General features: G+C 39.8%; 1 protein-coding gene across 3 annotated transcripts in view; it reads right to left on the reverse strand.

Moving 5' to 3' along the window:
* The window catches only part of LOC117517143 (inactive dipeptidyl peptidase 10-like), a 243568-nt gene that overhangs the window by 34581 nt on the left and 186218 nt on the right, over positions 1–22769 (reverse strand). For all 3 annotated transcript variants that reach the window (XM_034178076.1, XM_034178064.1, XM_034178071.1), the window contains 7 exons: positions 19270–19390; positions 16969–17123; positions 10411–10508; positions 10208–10331; positions 3605–3643; positions 3363–3470; positions 483–574 (listed from right to left, as the gene is read on the reverse strand). In XM_034178076.1, the coding sequence (XP_034033967.1) occupies positions 483–574; positions 3363–3470; positions 3605–3643; positions 10208–10331; positions 10411–10508; positions 16969–17123; positions 19270–19390 (737 nt within the window). The remainder of the gene's footprint in view (positions 1–482; positions 575–3362; positions 3471–3604; positions 3644–10207; positions 10332–10410; positions 10509–16968; positions 17124–19269; positions 19391–22769) is intronic.

Genomic DNA, 22769 nt, shown 5'->3' on the forward strand with positions numbered 1-22769 from the left:
GGATCTTATCCGCATCCAGATTTTTGAATAGCTCAAAAATCCTGGTTGCGGACATGTGTGCCTCTGCGGATGATCACGGGCGTGTTCGGATGATGGCCGACTCATACAGGCATGTTACACGGATATTGCGGATGTTTGGTGAAGTTACCAAGTTGCACATTTGTAACATAGTTACTCATCATGCCATGTACGGTCAGCTACAAAGGCAAAATGCTTGTACCACATTTAGTCAATAGCTATTTTTCTTCTGTAGGTCCTGAGATAAAACCAAAAACAGCCTGACAGAACTTAAAACCTGACTCTTCCAGGCTTGCATCACAAGAAATATTGAAGACTTTATGAAAATGTAGATACTGTGAAATTTTGTGGTGATTTGGACACATTGGACATTTTGGTTTGCGGCACTGTGATACACTCATCTACTTCACTGAATTATTTTAGCGTTTTGTTCATGTTAAACAAGAAACTAAAGAGAAACTTACATGAGCTGGTTGTTTTCATCATATGCCAAGATTTTTGTCACCTCCCAGTCACCCGACGTTAGGTGGCGAACCTCGTCCTGGTCGCTTCGTAGCTGAAACACAAACAGTTTGAAGCATTTAGAACATCCAGGAATGTATTTGCTTCATAGGATTTTCCATCTGCTGCCTCAAGTGAATCAGTGAAGTCACATGTTGACCTTCCACAGCATGTGATCCATGTAAAACGCAGTCGTCAAACCTGGTACTGCCAACTTAAGTTTTATCTCGTGGAAAACTGATGATGTCATGAACTTTGGGACAGCGCAACTTATACAGTGATAATCTTAATTAGCTAATGTTAAGTAAGGCAAATGTTAGCTTTTGCAAGCTAACATTAGCTCATAAAACTGTAACTTCAGGCAAAAGTTAGAAACTAGCTCATATTAGTGTTTGTTGAGACTTGACACTATCTAATTCAGAATGTCTAAAAATAATACAGTCTATTAAACAAACTAAATGGTGACGTTCATGAACCAACTACAGTCTAATAATAAAAAAAAGGCAAATTTTCCCCCACCTTAATATTTTAGCATTTACTTAATGACAAGCTAACTTGTTTCAAATAAGCCCAATAATGAGTTCTAGAATTATGGTAAATATTTAAAAAATTTATTACACTCCTGACAATTTTGGTCACTTTCTCTGCAACACAATTTACAATCATGGTTATTATTCTTGTAACATTTAAGCTTTCTGTTTTCTTTCAGGAGTTTCCACATGCTAAGGAGCAAACCTAGCTGCCTTAGCATGCCGTTGTTGTGACTAAGATAGCGTAGTTAGCTTGCTAGCTAGTTTGGTCGAGTTAATTATTGTGAGAGGTTATTTATACCATTCATTTCTTTTGTGAAATTGGATTGTAAACTATAATAATCAGGTTTTGGCACATATGGAGAGAAAATTCTAAAATATAATTATGAATGAATGAATGAAAACTGTTTATTTCGAACATTTGATACAACAACAATTACAAGATAGATCAGTAAAGACAACAACAAAAAAAGTTCCTACTGTGTACCCAACATGTCTGAAAAGGGGTAGGGTGAAGCATCAGCTTATTTATCCCTACCCCTTCTTCCCCACAACCAGTAATACCCTTTGCCACATATACACATAGATTCCAACACACCTAAACCGATATCAATATATATATATATATATATATATATATATATATATATCAACATACATACACACATATACACACATATACACATATATATATATATATATATATATATATATATATATATATATATATATATATATATACATATACACAAACATATATATACACCTACACATACCTACTTACATACAAAATACTATATATTTACAAGCCGAAGCAAAAAACAAAAACACCCTAACCCTCATTACCCTTCCTCCTCCCTATACCTAGAAAAAAAACATATTTTTGTACCGCTGTTTGAACTGGTTCATGCTTGGACATTGCTTGAGCCCCACTCCCAATCTGTTCCACATCCTCACCCCACAGACAGAAATACAGAAACCTTTTAATGTTGTTCGTGCCCACTGATGCTTTAAATTAAATTTCCCCCTCAGACTGCAATCCCCTGATCTGTTAAAAAACATATTTTTAATATTTGCTGGAAGTAAATTGTTTATTGCTTTATACACGATTTGTACTGTTTGAAAATGAACCAAGTCTGTGAATTTTAAGAATTTGGATTGTAAAAATAGTGGATTTGTATGATCTCTATAGCCAGTATTATGAATAATTCTTATAGCTCTTTTCTGCATTACTGATAGTGATTGTGTTGTACCTTTATAAGTATTACCCCATACCTCTGCACAGTACTGTAAATATGGTAAAACCAGTGAGCAGTAAAGAATGCGGAGTGAGTTGTGGTCCAGAATATGTTTCGCTTTGTTTAGAACTGAAATGCTTCTTGACAGTTTACTTTGTATATGTTTTATATGAGTCTTCCAGTTTATCTTATCATCTATTATCACCCCAGAAACTTATTTTCATGTACCCTTTCAATATCTACCCCCTCGACTTGTAACTGAACCTGTATGTCTGTATTACAATAGCCAAATAGCATGTATTTTGTTTTACTTAAGTTTAATGATAATTTGTTTCTGTCAAACCATATTTTCAATTTTCCCATTTCTATACTGATCCTCCTCAGTAACTCCTGCAAATCCCCCCCTGAACAAAAAATGCTTGTGTCATCTGCAAATAATACTAATTTTAATATTTTGGAAACATTGACAATATCATTTATATAAATTAGAAACAGTTTTGGACCCAATACTGACCCCTGTGGGACGCCACAAGCATTGTGAGCTTTTAAGTATGTAGTCACTATTTTGGACACTGCTTGGTTACATTCCTTCAAAGGGGCAGAGGAGGTAGCTCAGTCGACTTTGGTTTCTGGTTACATTACCTGTTTGTATCCTTGGAAAAGACATTTCTGCATTGTCCCAGTCCACCAAGCTCTAAATGTGGACCAGCGTTGGCTGGGGAAGTAACCAGCAATGCACTGGCATCCTGTCCACTGGGAGTTGTTGACTCTTATCTGCTTCACATTACAGAATCCAGGACAAGAACGGCCACTGGTGATGCCTCAGAGTCTATATAAGACTTATGTACTTCTGTCTTCTCAGTGGTATGCAGTACAACATGGCGTGTGACTGGGCAGCAATACAAATCGGCTTTGAAGGTCGCTAATGACAAATCGACTGTTCACGGCACATTACATTTAGAACATTTGAAATCTGTCCCTGTGTCTGTGGGGCTGAGGCATCAGGACTGTTGTTGTTGCTTTGAAAACACAAAGACTGTGAGGAAGACGAGGAGGACGATGTTCTTGGAGTCACCTTTTTGGTGAACATTGTGATGTGGTGGAATTCTCCCTGACCTCCTTGTTTCATGGGTAGAGTCAGGAAAAACCTGCTCCGGTCTTTGGAGAACAGTGGCTCCTGGCCCTGTGGAGAGACGTGGCATACTTTCTGCTTTATGCATGAATGAACCTCTCAGTAAGAGAAATGACGTTGCTGGTGAGGATATTACAAGCAAAGATCTAAGCACCTTCGTATGAAATGTGTGAATTCAACTTTACCTGCCTGGACAGCCAGGTTTCTGAAGTTTCCTCTTGCCTCTGAATAAGAAGGACAATGATTCTCAGGTCAACATCAAAGCCCAGTGTGAAGAAAAACACAGTGAAAAACAGATTTTTATTATTTTTTTGTCATAACAGCCATTAAGGAAGACAGTCTACACAAAACCTGGTGACATATTAGCAAGTTCTGAATCTCAGGGCTTGTGAACCACTTCCTTTCTGATTTGTCTCATCACATTGTAGTTATGTCCACACCGACAGAGGAGAGCAGAGATTATTTGACTGTGCCTGTCTGTTTGAGAACACTGTGGGCTCTGGTTTGATGACAGGTGCAAAACACATGCTGCAAATGAGCATAAATCAATTTTGTGCAAACCAGCATGCAAAGGGGCTGCTTTAATGCTCCACATTATTCATGGGTGTTTTATGGGCATGTCACAGAATCAACCAATCAGACTGTCTGCTTTCACCCAACCTCCGCACCCCCCCCTTTGAACAGCAAAGATGCACTGGAATCTGGTGTGTTGGTGATCACAGGATAAACACAGAAATCAATCAATCAATCAATCAATCAATCAATCAATCAATCAATCAATCAACATTTATTTATAAAGCGCTTTACAGCACCGACTGGTGTCCAAAGTGCTTAACATTAAAAACACAAATTTACAAAATAAAACACATATAAAATAAAATTTTAAAACAACACATAAAAAAAGAACATAAAAATAACAGAACATGTCACCTCCCCACTAAGTGTTAAAAGCCAGTTTAAATAAATAAGTCTTTAACTTAGATTTAAAAAGTGCTAGGTCAGGAATAGTACGTAACTCAAGAGGTAGCTCATTCCACAGTCTGGGGCCAGCTACCGCGAAAGCATGATCACCCCAGCGTTTATATCTTAACCTTGGAACATCTAAGTAAAGCTGGCCAGACGCCCTTAACGTCCTACTGTAGGTGCGCAAAGTTAAAATTTCAGACAAGTAGGGAGGTGCAAGGCCATAAATAGCTTTAAAAACAAACATTAAAATTTTAAAATCAATTCTAAAACGAACTGGAAGCCAGTGGAGTGAGTATAGGATGGGCGCAATATGCTCACGTCTAGAAGTGTTTGTCAAAAGACGAGCAGCAGCATTCTGCACCAACTGGAGACGCGCAAGAGACGACTGATTAATGCCCGCATAAAGTGCATTACAATAATCAAGTCTGGAGCTGATGAAAGCATGAATGGCCGTCTCAAGATCACGTCTACTGAGAAAGTGCTTTATTTTAGCCAAGAGGCGAAGTTGGAAAAAACTAGCTTTGACAACAGAATTTATCTGTTGATCGAACCTCAAACAGCTGTCAAATATCACTCCCAAATTCTTGACAGCTGGTTTTACATAGTTAGCCAAAGCACCAAAATTTGGTGTTACCACATTTGGTATGCCAGTGCGCTCAAATACCATGATCTCAGTTTTACCATCATTCAGGTAAAGGAAGTTTCGGGACAGCCACTGCTTTACATCACGAATACAATTAAATAATGATGACAAAGCATCACTCCCATTAGTCCTCACAGGCAGATAGATTTGCAGATCATCTGCATAACAATGAAAGGACAAATTGTGCTGGGTTATAATTGACCCCAATGGCAGAATGTACAAAGAAAATAGAATCGGCCCAAGGACAGATCCCTGCGGCACTCCACAGCACAGAGGAGCAGTTGATGAGGAAAGGTCCCCAATCATGACAGAAAAGCTCCTTTCAGCCAAATATGATCTAAACCACTCAAGTGCAATACCATGAATGCCAATAAAATGTTCCAACCGGGAAACAAGTACTGTGTGATCCACAGTATCAAAGGCTGCTGTGAGGTCCAACAGAACCAGCACAGCAGGATTCCCTGCATCCACCGACAGAGTAATATCATTATGAACTTTTAAAAGTGCTGACTCAGTGCTGTGTCGCGATCTAAACCCAGACTGGAATTTTTCAAGGATGAGAATGTCGTCTAAAAATGATTGTAACTGTAAAAAGACAACCTTTTCTAAAACCTTAGATAGAAATGGCAGATGAGAGACAGGTCTAAAATTGGATAAAACTGATGAGTCCAGGTGAGGTTTTTTAAGAAGAGGTCGAACCACAGCATGTTTAAAAGCAGCTGGAACAGACCCTGATCTAAGGCAAGCATTGATAAAAGTTAGGAGACCCGCCCCAACAGTATTAAAAACCTCCTTCAGCACCTTAGCTGGAACAACATCTAAAGGACAACTTGTAGATTTTATGTGTTTTACAACATCAGCGAGAGATGCAAAAGAAATGGGCTCAAACTGTTCGAGCACAGCAGAATGTGCATGAGGAGCAGACAACTCAACATTACAGTTCTGATCAACGTTCTGTCTGACTGATGAAACCTTATCAATAAAAAACTGAAGAAACTCCTCACAGGTTGTGGTTGTAGCGTCCAACAAAACAGAGGTGTGTGGATTTACAACTGAGTTTATAGTCTGAAATAACACACTGGGACGATGACAACTGCTCGAAATAATATGAGACAGATATTGTGCTTTTGCCTCCTTCACAGCCTTCTGATAGTCAGTCAGACTGTCCCTCAGAAAACCCAGAGACACCTGTAGTTTGTCCTTTTTCCATTTTCTCTCCGCCCGTCTGCAGCGTTGCCTGAGGGCACGGGTCGTGGCATTTAACCAGGGGTCGGATTTTGATTTCCTGGATTTGCAGCACATCGGTGCAACAGAGTCCAAAATGACTGTGCATGTAGAGTGGAAAGAAGAGAGGATGTTATCTGGGAGTAATGGAGAAACCAGTCCATTCATGGCATAAAACTGAGAGTCCATGAAGGCAGCAGCAAAGTCCCCCGCTGTCGAGGAGGTGACCAAACGGCGGCGAGAGACAGGAACAAGTGGCTTACTAGCAGATGGAGGAGCAATAAATTCAAAAATAACAGGAAAGTGATCTGAAATAGCAATGTCTGATATGTCCTTAAGTGAAACTGAGAGCCCAAAAGAAATAACCAGGTCCAAGGTGTGTCCAAGATTATGTGTTGGTCCATCCACAACTTGTGTTAGACCAAAAGAGTTCAGGAGGCTTTTAAAATCATCAGCCAGCTGATTAGAAGGACAACAGATATGAATATTAAAATCACCACAGACCAAACATTTGTCATATTTTGGGATAAAATCTGCCAGAAACTCAGAAAACTCCTGAATAAAATCCTTATTAAATTTTGGTGGACAATAAACAACAGCACAGAGCACAGGACAGTCGAACTCCATCACAAACAACTGAAGTTCAAAAGTGGAGTAGACATTAGAAGATAAAAATCGGCATTTAAAACTGTCTTTAAAAACCGTGGCCACACCACCGCCTCGACCTGATGCTCGCGGGGAGCTGAAAAACGAGCAGCCGGGGGGGAGGAGCTCAGAAAAGGCGCTATTTTCACCTGGTTTCAACCAGGTCTCCGTTAACAGGAGAAAGTCCAGATCACGACTGGAGAAAAAGTCATTCAAAATGAAAGTCTTACTTGTGAGTGACCTTGTGTTGACGAGTGCCACACGGACTGAGCGCACGTCAGTCTGCTGGGAGACACGACCGAGCGGGCGCAGGTTCTCCTGCACGCAGCCACGACTGCAGCGGAAAATCAGTGGTCTTCTTTCAAGGAAACGGATTTTTGTGCACATATGGAATCATCAGGCAGAAAGAGCCCTAATGCTGGAATTTATACTAACTAGTAAGAGTAACACCAGTGGTGTATAAAAAGATAAATAAACTAACTTAACTAGTTAACTAACTAGTTAACTAACTTAACGAAAATGCACCTGATTCAATCTTGGGGATCTCATATGCAAATCCTGAATAAATCAAAGTACTGGAAAGACTGTTCGATCTGTGCTTTCGCTGTTGTGCACATTTTAGCGCAGATCTGAGCTTTCTTTCTGTGGTCTATGGTTTGTATCTGCAGTGCGTTTTTATCACAGAAGCATAAAATATGGTACAAGCTAGAGTTATAAAAGTTATAGTTTTGTTTGAATTGCTTTAATATCATTGTTAATGTTTCTCGTCAGCTCAGTTTCATGATCCCATAATGTGCTGTTATGTATCGTTGTGTGTTATGAATCCACTTATGTAAGGCGTGCCTGAGTGTTGCACTCTTTAAATACAGAGTAAGCCAGTAGGTCGACTAGCACACAAATGAGGAATTGCATGCCAATTGTGAAAAATCGGAGCTGCCTCCATTGCCTCGTACATGTGTCACTACTGCCTCTAACGCCTCGTACACCTGTCGCTACAACTATTTGCGCACACCAGCGGCTGAAAGCCCTGTGAGAGCCCATTCGATCCCTCTCGCGGCAGGCGTCGGCCAAATTGCAGGTGACACACACAAACATCCAACACTGCTCGCTTGGCATTTAGAAAATGTGTGGCCATTCGCGCTATTAGTGCAAAAACAGACAGCAGACGATCACTTTCGAGCTGGATGTGAAATTTGTCTAAGTGCCCCCACGACTGTGAAGTTGTCAGGTACACATGTGGTGTGCCAGAGTATCGGCTCCCCCCACAACACGTGTGTATGGTGTGTATGTGGTTTGTGCAGCAGGTGGGGGGTGCACACAGACCAAGGTGTCTCCGATCACAGAGACACCTTGGTCTGTGCACTTAATGGACAGGGGTGTGGCTGTTGACATCTCTGGTCCTGCACATCACAGCTTCAGAACACGTACCGTGTTTTAACGGACACACACGTGTGTGCTTACTGTCTTCACTTGGAAATACATAAAAACATATATCGCTTTTGCGACGGGCTGGAGAGCACACACAGCACGCACATTGACAGGCTGCCCCAGGTGATACAGACCATCAGATCATAACACGCAGCGGGTGATCTGAATGTCACGTCACCCACATGAGCTCTGTTCCATGTTCTGTGTCCTGTGGTGCGCCGTCTACAAGCCACGTGTGTCGGGCCGGACACACCGGACCAGCAGATGTGGACATAAGAGTGCATGAACTGCTTCACTCGTGTCATTTCATGACTGTACGTCTGTGACCATGGGTCATTTACAGAGGAGCAGACTGTTCATACTTGTGCTGTTGGCTTGATAAGAGGGATTCAATAAAATGCAGTGTTTTATTTATGGTGTGTGGTCTTATTTGTTTGTTTTTTAAATACGTCCATCTCCTTGTTGATTTCAACCATTTTTCCGCACCTTTTACAGGGAACATTCTTGGGACACAGACCTTGGACAAGTTCAAAGATGGTTAACCTGGGCCTATTTTAAGAGGTTAAAAAGTCACATTCTGCTCGTATTTTTTTATGGTATAATCTCGTGGAAGTTATCGTGATGACATCACTTCCTGGTGTCGCTAGCTGCTAACATTGTTTTGTTTATGGCTAGAAATAACACTTTTCTCATATATTATGTAAAAGCTAGCAGAAAAGAAATCAAATCAATTTTATTATATAGCGCCAAATCACAACAAACAGTTGCCCAAAGGCGCTTTATATTGTAAGGCAAAAGCTATACAATAATTACAGAAAAACCCCAACGGTCAAAACGACCCCCTATGAGCAAGCACTTGGCGACAGTGGGAAGGAAAATAAACACTTCTAAAACTGAAAATGCTGTTTTTGTTTTTTCTAATAACACCTTTGGAGTGATTAGTGATCTGATTTGGACAGACACCCTCTCTACTTTTAAGATTAGGCTTAAAACTTTCCTTTTTGCTAAAGCTTATAGTTAGGGCTGGATCAGGTGACCCTGAACCATCCCTTAGTTATGCTGCTATAGACTTAGACTGCTGGGGGGTTCCCATGATGCACTGAGTGTTTCTTTCTCTTTTTGCTCTGTATGCACCACTCTGCATTTAATCATTAGTGATTGATCTCTGCTCCCCTCCACAGCATGTCTTTTTCCTGGTTCTCTCCCTCAGCCCCAACCAGTCCCAGCAGAAGACTGCCCCTCCCTGAGCCTGGTTCTGCTGGAGGTTTCTTCCTGTTAAAAGGGAGTTTTTCCTTCCCACAAGTGGTTGCTCACAGGGGGTCGTTTTGACCGTTGGGGTTTTTCCATAATTATTGTATGGCCTTGCCTTACAATATAAAGCGCCTTGGGGCAACTGTTTGTTGTGATTTGGCGCTATATAAATAAAATTGATTTGATTTGATTTATAAGACATTTAACAGACTAGCGTGCAAGGCCGCAGGTATTTCAGCATTGCCTTATATTTGTAATTTTTAATGACCTCTCATGGTCTGCCTGTAGTACCGGGTGCAGCCCACACTCCAGAAACACTACTTTTTATTTTATTCATCTCATTTTTTTCCCACTCTTCTGAAAGGTCATGAAGATGAAGGAATATATAGCGAATAACTGATGCTTAACTTTCAAACAAAGGTTAAGTGAGCTGATTCACTTCACTTAACCTGACCTTATTCACTTATAATTCAAATATTTTATCATATTTGTGCCCATTCATTGTTCAAATGGGCCTCTGACAGCATCAAACAGCGTTACTTTGACTTTTGTGTTTTCCAAACACTCTGTAGGAAATATTGTCCATTTTATCAAGTCACACTCTCAAATCCTCAAACGTAAAAACCCTCACCTGAAGGCAGACTCCCAGGGTGGCGTCACACACAGTCAGCAGAGATGCATTCTGGGGCCGGTTAACCCAACGCACTGCGAGCTGTGTGTTACTGATCCACTTCACCATGGTGACATAGAAATCCCTGCAGAGGAAAGGAGGCAGGAGGATGAAATTGTGGATTTCGTGCCATTGCATCAATGTGAGCACTAAGTTTGTCTCACCTGAACCGGAGCTGATCAGGAGGCTGCAGCTCCTGAGTATGTGTCGCTCCGAACAGGTTGACCACCCACAGCTTGACTGCAGGGTTCATCTGACCGGCCTGATGATGCCACAAAGAGAGAGATAGAGAATCTCACAGATGCATCCTGATAGAACTCATCAAATTTCCAATTCCTGACTCGACGGCAGTCCAAATCTTTTAGTCAAAGCAAGGATTTTAATGAACAAAGAGAAAACAGAAACAGTCTGTCAAAAACTGACCAGTTTTCTTCATTTTATTTGAGACTTCCCATTTGTTCATGAATGCATTTTTAAAATGACTAACGCATACAATCAGCTCCATAAGTATTTGAACTGGAATTGCGGTATTACTGTATACTAGTGTGTTGCCTGTGCAGGATCCACGTGCTCTAAATTGGGTAGTGTGTATAAAATAGGTAGCTGACCTTTTTCAAGGGTGGTAATAAATTAGGCAATGAGTTGGAATGGCGTATGAGTCCAGAATGTTTTATTGAACCTTAGACCTCAACAATTGTTAGAAGGGGAACTCAACCCTTTTATTTCCTGTTAGCTATGTAATTTTCAATGTTAATTTAATGTCTTAATGTATTCATTATTTTTTTAGGTTGCTGTTATCATATACACACTATTATCATCATTATCATTATTATTTGTATTTTATTATTACTTCTATTTTGTCATTTGATTTTTAAATGAACCACAATGGCAATAAGTATTTTCACTTTCTTGTGTCATCCATGTACGGTAGACTGAAAAGTTCTAAGGTTCACTATGATGCAGTTAATGCATTAACTGTATCATAGTGAGCCTTAGAACTTTTCAGCCTACCCTCGTATTTTTAACATATTACAATTATAAGCACTTAAACTCATGCTTTTAATATAAAGATGATTTACTGCTGGAATGGCATGTGAGTACAAAATGTAATTAGCAATGTTAGCTAATATTCGTCGCTTCTCCAAAGCTATTAGTCCTATCAATGTTCCGTTTTGGTGGCGTTCATCCTTTACCCAAAATACATAAGCACACCAAATGGCAAGTCAGCTGTACTCTGTTTGTCCCTGATCAAAGTTGGACACACGCACTGTTGTTTGTCTTTGCCGCATACAGGTGCTTCTAATTTTAGACACAAACAGTGTAGAGATCACATATAATACACATATCACTCATTGTGTCAGCAACATGAGACAGAACTCATTTAACTAATGTGACTAAACCAGTTGAACATAATCACAATAAATCAATAACACGAACAACACTGTAAAACTAACATGAACCACAATAACATTTAAAACCCCCAAACCCCAAACTCCCATGGTACATTGCAGCACAACAATCATTGTTTATTGGTTAGCTAAAATTGCTAATTTCTCCAAAAATATTAGTGCTATAAACTACATAACCATACCAAACAGCAAATGTCAGCTCTCCCCTGTTTTTGCATGATCGAAGCCATGCACACGCATGCACACACACAGAGGCGACTTGGCTATTATAATATAGATAGACTGCTTGATTTATTCAGATCTGAGACAATGAATACTAAATTGTGGGCAATCCAAACATCTGTGGGGAGGTAGAGACAATTTTGCGGGTGATTTACAAAGTGCAAATGTGCAATTGATAACTGGTGGTAAAGTGATGTAAACATCAATATATGAATGTGCTTCGTTACGCATGAACTCTGCCACATAACTGAACATGTTCACGTATGGACAATTAAACAAATCTTCAATTTCAGGCATTTCATTTTTGTTCTGTCCATGGTATTTTAGCAAACTTTTGAATAATTATGTAAGGGGAATGCATTGTGTGTGTAGTTCTCTGTGCATTCCACAGACAGAATGCAGCACAATTATTCATCAGTTTTTTGTTTGTTTGTTGTAACAGCCAGTGTATGAGCATGTTGAAGTGCTGTGTGTTGTGTATGCACACAGCCGTGATGTCCCACACAGACTCTATGTACGTCTGTGTGTGGTCCACATGTTACACACAGAGACACTTATTTTTGAAGTAAAACACATGACATAAATAGCTAACCCATTAAATATGCCCAACATTTACTATATATATATATATATATATATATATATATATAATATAATATTTAATTCTGTGTAGCGCCTGTACTGGAACAGCATCCTGTAAAGAGCAATAAGTTAACACAAAGGTTACAATTGGACAAAATACAGATGCAATCAGTATCTGGGAAATTTGACCTTGATAAATTAAGATGCATACGCAAACCTCATCTAACTGCATTTTCCCTTCCAGAATTTTGCGCACTCGGGAGGACACAACTAAAATTGCATATGTATGAATGCAAACACACTAGGGTTAACTATAAGTGGTATTTTGTGCACCTGACCAATGCTAGCCTCCTTGTGCACTGTTACTAACTCAGCATGCAGGTCTATGCATAAGTGCAAAGGTGTACATATTTTTACACATGCAAACTTTGAGTAAATCAGTAAACCTTGAGTAAATCAATCCTCCATTTTTTAAAATGAAATAATTTTTTTCATTCAGTTTTAACAAGACAAGAAAGAAATAAAGAGCACTTGGAGACTTGAGCCTAGATTTGATCTGTTGTATGAAATTATTTTGTTGCACTCTGAATGAATTAATGAATGAATGAGTTTATTCGGTACACAATTCAACAGCAAAAACAAAAAACTCATAACAAAGCAACTTTACAAAGGTCCTGCGGGTGAGGGCAGAAGCAATGCTTATAAATACCCACCCCTTATACTAAAAAATAAGAAACATATACACAGAAACAAAATTTCATAAATGCATATCTACACACACACATATACCATATACATACCTACATGTACATACATACATACGCACACACAATGACAATACCAAAAAGAAAAAACTTGCAAAGTTAGTCAATGAACTCAAATTTACAAAATATAACCAGACAATACTGGCACACAACACACAAACCGGAAAGTAATAACAAATCAATAGGCCTAAGTCTTCACCTATAGCATGCAATTTTGTTATTCTTGTAATGTCTTTTAAAGCCTACTAACCTACCAAGTACTTTAATGTTGTCTGGACAGTTGTTCCAGATGTTAACACCTTTGACAGATACACGACTTTTTGCAGTAGTTCGGATTCTTGATTTTTAAACAATAAAATTCCTCTCAAATTATAACTGGAGTCCCTCATTTTAAACAGATCCTGGACATGTTGGGGCAGCAGTTTATTTTTAACTTTATATATAATTTGTATAAAGTTATCTGCCATAAAGGTGTGACTGGTGGTGTGACTGGCCAACGTTGCATTGTGCATAGTTTGTCCAAACACAACCACTAAACCAATACTTCCTTCTTAGCTATCATGGGGGTCTTGGTTGCTTCCCTCTCTTCCTGTATATTTGATTATAATTAACACACTGCAAAATGTGCCACAAATTATTGTTTGTTTGTTTTTTTTCCTATTGCATATGTATTGTCCAATCATTCTGACAGAGGGGATTGCAAAATGTTCACCCCACCTCTAAATAAAAGCTGATATGCACTTGATGATGGCTATGATTTGACCAACCCGATCTCATACCATGTGGGGATGGCATCATGAAAAATGATTTATCTATTCATTTGTGATACAGTCACAGAAATCTCATGCAATTATTTCATGATGGCATCACAAAATTTGGGGTGCCATGGGTGGGTGGGGGAGCAAGGGGGTTAGGGTGAGGGTTAAAAATAGTGAACTAAACTTGACCGCGTCTCAAAAATGTGATGCATTTTGTGAGACTGGGCTGGATTTGAAGCATGTGGTAAAACTTACTTGTACTCCAGTCTTTGCCTTTTTTTAACATCCTTTTTTTTTGTTATTATATTTTGTTGCAAAAAAGAAAGCCTTGAGCTAACAATTATCTCCACTACAAGGATGACTAACAAACACTATTTTCATATAAAATGTACATACATATAAACATGAAAGGAAAACCTTACAGAAGTGTGAATTATGGTACTCTGAATACTTTTTCTGTTTGATGATTTTATCGTTGGACATTTCCAAATATATCCCGCAGGGTGACTTCACAAATGATGAAAAACCCTGCTGAAAATGTACACAAATGTACATAGCAAACACAAACAGGAGACAGTAATTATTGAGAACAGAGGACGTGTCCTGAAAAGGCCTGCTTTTCTCCTCCAGAAACAGGACAATAATAGGTTAGTCTTTGAAAGTGCAGCAGAAGGTTCTGACCCGCCGCCCATTAGTGATCAAACACACGGCACTGAATCTACACTGAGCACTTAGAGGTGACCTTGAAGCAGCTCCTCCAGTACTGTAATATTACAGATTATACAAATGGAAACCACACAGAAGCACTTTTGTTTCAATCATTTCCTCAAATAAGGAATAAATGCCTGAGATTAAACGGACAGAAACAATCTCCTGTCACTCTCTTACAGCCCAGGCACGTCTCACTGTGCTGACATCACTTGTCAAACTCATATATAAAAGTTCAATTACAAATTATTAGGTTCAAAGATGTGAACATGATGTAAAATTATTATGTTAAAAGATGCCAAAAGACCCAAAATAGGACGTTCACTGGTCCTCACATGGATCTCTAAAATTTCTAAATTGAAGCAACTTTGACTTTTGACCCCTGTACAAACTGAAATTGACCTTATCACCATTCTTGCTGTTTTTATCCCATATCATTTAGTCATAAGTAGTCCAAACTCTACCTTGTTGGAATCTTTATGCTCAGAGAAATAATATGGTATAGTATAGAAATAATGAATGTTTGAGTTTAATTTTACAAATATTTCATGAGGTGAAAGCTGGAACATACCATCGTTGAATGGTATGTTCCAGCTTTCACCTCATGAAATATTTGTTTCATTGAAAGAATGTAAAAACCTTTTTTTTCTATAACTGCTAAAATGGATAGATCCTTGTCATTTTATATTATATTAATTTACAAACAACAGAAAAGGGACTTACATTAAATAAGGGCTTCATAAAAGGACCTTGCCAATATGATCAAAATTTGTGTTGTCTAGAAAAATTAATTTCAAAAGGACAGATGGCCTTGAACTAACAATAGCAACTTCTACAGTTTATGATAGCAACATCATACACTCAACAAAAATATAAACGCAACACTTTTGGTTTTGCTCCCATTTTGTATGAGATGAACTCAAAGATCTAAAACTTTTTCCACATACACAATATCACCATTTCCCTCAAATATTGTTCACAAACCAGTCTAAATCTGTGATAGTGAGCACTTCTCCTTTGCTGAGATAATCCATCCCACTTCACAGGTGTGCCATATCAAGATGCTGATTAGACACCATGATTAGTGGACAGGTGTGCCTTAGACTGCCCACAATAAAAGGCCACTCTGAAAGGTGCAGTTTTGTTTTATTGGGGGAGGGGGATACCAGTCAGTATCTGTTGTGACCACCATTTGCCTCATGCAGTGCAACACATCTCCTTCGCATAGAGTTGATCAGGTTGTCAATTGTGGCCTGTGGAATGTTGGTCCACTCCTCTTCAATGGCTGTGCGAAGTTGCTGGATATTGGCAGGAACTGGTACACGCTGTCGTATACGCCGGTCCAGAGCATCCCAAACATGCTCAATGGGTGACATGTCCGGTGAGTTCGGCCATGCAAGAACTGGGACATTTTCAGCTTGGGCAGTCTAAGGCACACCTGTGCACTAATCATGGTGTCTAATCAGCATCTTGATATGGCACACCTGTGAGGTGGGATGGATTATCTCAGCAAAGGAGAAGTGCTCACTATCACAGATTTAGACTGGTTTGTGAACAATATTTGAGGGAAATGGTGATATTGTGTATGTGGAAAAAGTTTTAGATCTTTGACTTCATCTCATACAAATTGGGAGCAAAACCAAAAGTGTTGCATTTATATTTTTGTTGACTGTAGATCACATGGGGGCTTCCCTTGACTTGCGTGAGGGGTTCTGGGAAGCACATGGTGGCAGCCAATCACAACAGAGATGCACAGTGACATCTGCTGGCTGGTCTCTCGAATAAAATATTGCAGCATGGTGGAAAACACTTCAAAACAGCTTATTTCAGTAAAATCTAATGTTTCTCATATGTTTTTTAAAAGTCAGTGAGAAGCAATTAATAAACATTTCTAAATCTAAACACACACCCTGTGTACACACATCATGCAAACTCAGAAGCTAACCTGGTGATTTCAAAACCTCATGCACGTGCACACGCAAGTTCTCCTGAAGACAGAGATAAAAGGAAAATAAAATATTTGCTATGGAATATGATTTTTTGGGACTGTTTCACTTCTGCACCTTTTGGAAACTGTTGTCCCAATAAATCACTTGATTGATAAATCCCCTGTGTCCACGCCGCCTGCATATTGGGTTCTAATTTGACTCAGCTGAACAGATCACAACACAACAAAGGCCGTACAGTTTTAACCTTGTTTTTATTGCAACCGGGTGCTGAAAAAGATATTTCTAGTTGTTCAGAATTAAAAACCATCCATGAAATAAAGGTTGTCCTACCATGGGGTACGGGTACTGAAGTCCACGGGGGTACGTGCTGCCTGTGAACTGGGGCAGGGCCATGTTTGGTACCAGGGTGTCGTTTATGGTCAGGAACGCCAGTCGTTCTCCATCCGGTGACCACCAGTGCGCCAAGTGCGAATGCAAAATCTCTTCTAATTTAATAAAGCACAAATTTGCAACAATTTGTGATTAAAATAACATGGAAACAAGAGTTTTATTGCAGAATCTTGACAACAAAATTAACATAAACTCACAAAGTAAGCAAACTGCAGGAGGATGGAGAGATTTTTCATTCTTAGCCATTTGGCTTTCGTTTGCGTCGTTTGCTCTGCAGCTACGTGAGTGCAAAAGCCAAACTCCAAAACATTTTACACAGCTCAACTAAATATGTCTAACTTGCAACTGTTTCTTGAACCTGTGATCCCAGAACATTTGTGCCTTCTGGCGACTCAAAGGAGCTCAACATAATCCCAAAGCTTGAGCTTGATGGGAACGTGGAGTCAGAATTTATAGACTTTCTTAATGCTCTGAAACATTTTGAAAACTACTTATGACTCCTACAGACGTCTCCAACCTCGTGCTTACTTACACACTTAATTAAATGAGCATTTTTATATGCAAAATGGGAAATACGCAAACAGAATCCTGAACATGTGAGATTTAGAATCAGAAATTAATTAATCAATAAGTGTACGAACAATTCTTGAATTTAATAAATGACTAGTTCTGCATTAAGAAAATACCTTAAACTGGTTTTAAAAGGGCAAAAATAGAAGGAACAAGTATTAAGCTGTTTTAAACTATTCTGCAGTGATGGCAGAAAGGTAAGATAAACCATAAACATTTTTGTAGCAAGTAGGCGGGGCCAGATGGATGGTCCCCCAGGAAAGGTTTAAATTATTCCAGAATTGATAAATATGAAGATGCAAATATTTGTGAAGGCTTCACCTGGACTGTTTAATTTCCATCCATCCATTTTCTATACCCGCTTCTTCCAATTACGCCGGGGGGGCTATAGCCTATCCCAGCATTCATAGGGCATGAGGCGGGGTACACCCTGGACAGGACGCCAGTCTACCGCAGGGCCAGACTGTTTAATTTAACACATTTATTGGTACATTTAGAAATTCTTCAACTAAGTAAATCAGCTAATTCAAGTTCTATTCATTAATTTGTTCTTTACACCTTTATTGCAGCTCAGGTTGCCTGCTCGATGACAAATGGTAACATTTGTCATTGCATTTCATTCATTTTCAAGCGGTAACCTTCAACGGCCCTAAACAAGGTGTACCTGGAACTAGAAAAAGTTGCAGTTCCTTGACTGGTCACTTGAGACTGGCTCCAAAAGAAAGCAGGTTCCCATAGGAACTCATGTTAAAATGTCCAATTTTAGAACCAAACAAAGCATGTTTACAGCATGGTACAAAAAAAATGTTTTGGGTAGTCCCCCCCCCCCTCCATGAAAACTGTACAGAGGGTGATTTTTTTTTCTTCTTTTAACCTCTGTCATTTAAGATGGTGTTGCTGAGTCTCGGCTCAGCTGTCCTTTCAGAGACGGCTGGCTCTGACCGCTAGCTGTTGCAGAAGGCTGTGTCTGTTATTATGAGCATTTTATTACATCTATCTGTTATAACATGACTTGTTGTGTGTTTGCTTTTCTGAACAGATTATCTAAGACGTACCACTATTTCTGTCGAGTGAAATGATCTCACTCACTCATCTTCAACCGCTTACTGCAATTAAGGGTCAGGGGGGCTGTAGCCCATCGCAGCAGGGACTGAAACTACCATTTGATTTAATTTTGGATGCTAACAGTGTTGGCACTTATCAATCACTCATCTTCAACTGGGATGGGGTTGTGGGTGATAGCACCTATAATAGTGTTAATTTCATTACAAATTATCTATCTATCTATCTATCTATCTGTCTGTCTGTCTGTCTGTCTGTCTGTCTGTCTGTCTGTCTGTCTGTCTGTCTGTCTATCTATCTATCTATCTATCTATCTATCTATCTATCTATCTATCTATCTATCTATCTATCTATCTATCTATCTATCTATCTATCTATCTATCTATCTATCTATCTATCTATCTATCTATCTATCTATCTATCTATCTATCTATCTATCTATCTATCTATCTATCTATCTATCTATCTATCTATCCAAAATCCCTCCTCTGTAACCACGGGCAGTGATATAAGCTCCGCCTCTGCTGGACGGCTGAGGAATTAATCTTTAACTGCAGTTGTAATTAAAGATAAATAAACTGAACACTGAACACTTCTGCAAACACAAACCTTCGTACAACCAGTCAGCGAGGCCGTTGAAGATGACACCCTCCATCCCTGAGGAAGTGATTCGGAGGGAATTACTCCTCACATCCGACTGATAGTAAATGTTGTTTTCAAAGATGTAGATCTGAGGAGAAAGACAGTGGATATATCAGCTGCTCATATATAACACCGGAACTCCTTAAGGGCCAAATGATTTTGCGTTTCTTTTTCCCTTTCCTCCCTGCTGAGTGTCGTCTTGTGCTCTTGTTTTATATTGTAATGGAATACAGATTTTCATGAGAACTTGACTTATCTCACCACCAAATGCATGTTTTTGTTGTTCTCCCCCCCCCACACACACACTTTTTGCTTTCAAGTAAATAAAGCACATCACCAAGAATGAGCCAAAAACATTTGGCATATTCCTAATATTTCAATTTCAATTTATTTTAATTTAAATAGTGCCAAATCACAACAAAGTTGCCTCAAGGTGCTTCACACAAGTAAGGACTAACCTTACCAACCCCCAGAGCAAGCACACAGGTGACAGTGGCAAGGAAAAACTCCCTCTGATCATCTGAGGAAGAAACCTCAAGCAAACCAGACTCAAAGGGGGTGACTCTCTGCTTGGACCGTGCTACCAACACAATACACAATGCAGGAAATTATACTGGAAATTTGGGGAGATTTTGGGAGTCCATGCTGGTGCACAAGATGGGAGGCCTGAAGAAGAAAACACCCACTCCCATCTCTAAATGGAGCTGCACCTTAAACAGAGAGAAAAACAGAATCTGGCTGTAGAAAGACAACAAATACAGTATAATTTATCAGCATTTAGCAACAAGAAAAACAGAAGAAATACTATGGTGATCGCCGGCCACTAGCTCTAAGCTTCACTAAAAGACCCAGAATTTAGATCAAGTTGAGGCCGCAGCCTGCACCGTTTACTAATAAATGAAATTTAAAAGGGTAGAAAGCATAGAAATATGCTAACCATACAAAAGGGAAAATAAGTGCTTCTTAAGTCTGGACTTGAAAGTCTCTACAGAATCTGACTTTTATTGACACAGGGAGATCATTCCACAGAACAGGTGGGAGGTGATGGTCTAGTGGTTAAGCTGTTGGGCTTGAGACCAGGGGATCCTTGGTTCAAATCCCAGCCTGACCGGAAAAACACTAAGGGCCCTTGGGTAAGGTCCTTAATCCCCTAGTTGCTCCCAGTGTGAGGTGAGTGCCTTGTGTGGCAGCACCCTGACATCATGGTGAAAAGCGCTATATAAATGCAGTCCATTTATTTAACAGGTACACGGTAAGAGAAAGCTCTGTGACCCGCAAACTTTTTATTCACCCTTGGGACACAAAGTAGTCCTGCACCCTGAGAAAGCAAAGCCCGGGCTGGTACGTAGGGTTTAATTAGGTCAGCTAAGTACGGAGGTGCTACTCCATGAACAGTTTGATAGGTTAGTAAGAGAACCTTAAAATCTGATCTTACAGGGACAGGAAGCCAGTGAAGAGACACCAAAATGGGTGTAATGTGGTCAAACTTTCTGCTTCCTGTCAAAAGTCTGGCAGCAGCATTTTGAACCAGCTGGTGACCCCTAATACTGAACTGCGGTAAACCAGAAAATGGTACATTGCAGTAGTCCGATCAAGAAGAAACAAACACATGAATCAGGGTTTCATCATCAGCCATAGACAGGTGGGACAACTCTTTGCTATATTTTGCAGGTGAAAGAAAGCAGTCCTAGTAATATCTCTAATGTGGAGGTCAAAGGACAACGTAGGATCAAAAATTACCCCAAGGTTCCTCACTTTGTGGTTGTGATGTATGACACACAAACCTGAGCCCAGCATTAGCTGGTCAAATTGATGTGGATGAGATTACCAGCAGTTATCTGCATGTATAACTGAGTATCATCAGCACAGCAGTGAAAGGTAATCCCATAGCGCCGCAAATGTGCCCAAACGGTGCTATATAAAGGGAGAATAGAAGGGGGGCTAAGACAGACCCCTGTGGAACCCCAAATTTCATGTTGCTAAGGTTAGAGGTAGTGTTATTGTACAAAACACAGTGAGAACGACTGGCCAGGTATGACGTCAACCACGCAAGGGCACTCCCAGTAATCCTAAAATGATTCTCCAGCCTGTCGAGTAGAATATGATGATCCACATAATCAAACACGACACTAGGATCTAACAGCACCAGAACCGTAGTGGTGCCTGAATCCATTGCAAGCAGAAGATCATTCTCCACTTTAGTGAGAGCTGTCTCTGTGGAATGATGTTTTCTAAAAGCAGACTGCAGTGGCTCAAAAAGATTCTGTTTTCTAATATTCTGTTTTATTCAGTCTCCACATGAGTCATGTGCAGTCTTTATTTATTCATTATTTTTATTGTGATTTACGTACTGTCTCAGACTTTGCTTTAAAATGGAGTTTTGTAGAATTTACACACACACACACACACACACACACACACACACACACACACACACACACACACACACACACACACACACACACACACACACACACACACACACACACACACACACACACACACACAAATTACACTCGTCTACAGCCAAAACCAAACTTTGCTAATTCTGGGTCACTGAGAATAAAAATGGTGTTTGAAATTGTTGACTGGCTTTAGTTTTTAAGGTATGCTATTACTATACTACTCAGGGTTAAAATATAACCCTTTTGGTGACCTTTAAAGTGTTACAAAAAGATAACTGGCAAATATTATGAGCAAAGCATCACGCAGCGGCGTTAAGCTCACTCATGGTACAGGCCGTCCTAAACAGGAAGTGCCAAATTTCAAATCCACAGTAAAACAGGAAATGTTCAAATGTCAAACACTTCAAGAATTGACAGACGAGATCCCATGGAATCTCATGAGAACTCAGTGGAAAGCTAACACTCAAACAAGAAGTGCCAAATTTTCAGTCACAGTGAAACAGGAAATGTCAAATCCTGAATACTTCCTAGCATGGGTGGAGCTAGAGCGGAGGCCAGGGTTTCACTGGACTCCCCTGAACTGATTGGACTCAGATGATTGACATGTCACAGCACCCCACATCTGGTTGAAAGAGCTGCATTTTCAAATCACTGAGTCACATTGACTGCTAGGTTCCTCCTGTCCAGCAGTTTGTGCTGTTTACCATAAAAAGTTCTAATCCACCTTAGTAGAATAAGAAAAATGTTTGCTTCAGATTTGAACTGAACACGTCATTTGAACTATGGACTTCTAATGACACCAAACTTATATTGGTGAGTAAACGACCATATTTTATGCCAGAAACGAGGTCCAGGTTGTTAAAAGCAGCATTTGTCCTTTAATTCGGGGTGCTTTATATACACATGTTTAAGCTAACAGATAGCAGCTGGTTCATGCTCTGTTGGCTTATTAGTGCATCAGATAACTGAAACAATCCTTCTGTTGTGTGGGCCGCTGAAGAGGAGGTACTGCTGGCCCACCACCACCAGAGGGCGCCCTGCTTGGAGTGCGGGTCCAAGCAC

Source organism: Thalassophryne amazonica, chromosome 1 (assembly GCF_902500255.1).
Source record: "Thalassophryne amazonica chromosome 1, fThaAma1.1, whole genome shotgun sequence".
NCBI classification, from domain to species: domain Eukaryota; kingdom Metazoa; phylum Chordata; class Actinopteri; order Batrachoidiformes; family Batrachoididae; genus Thalassophryne; species Thalassophryne amazonica.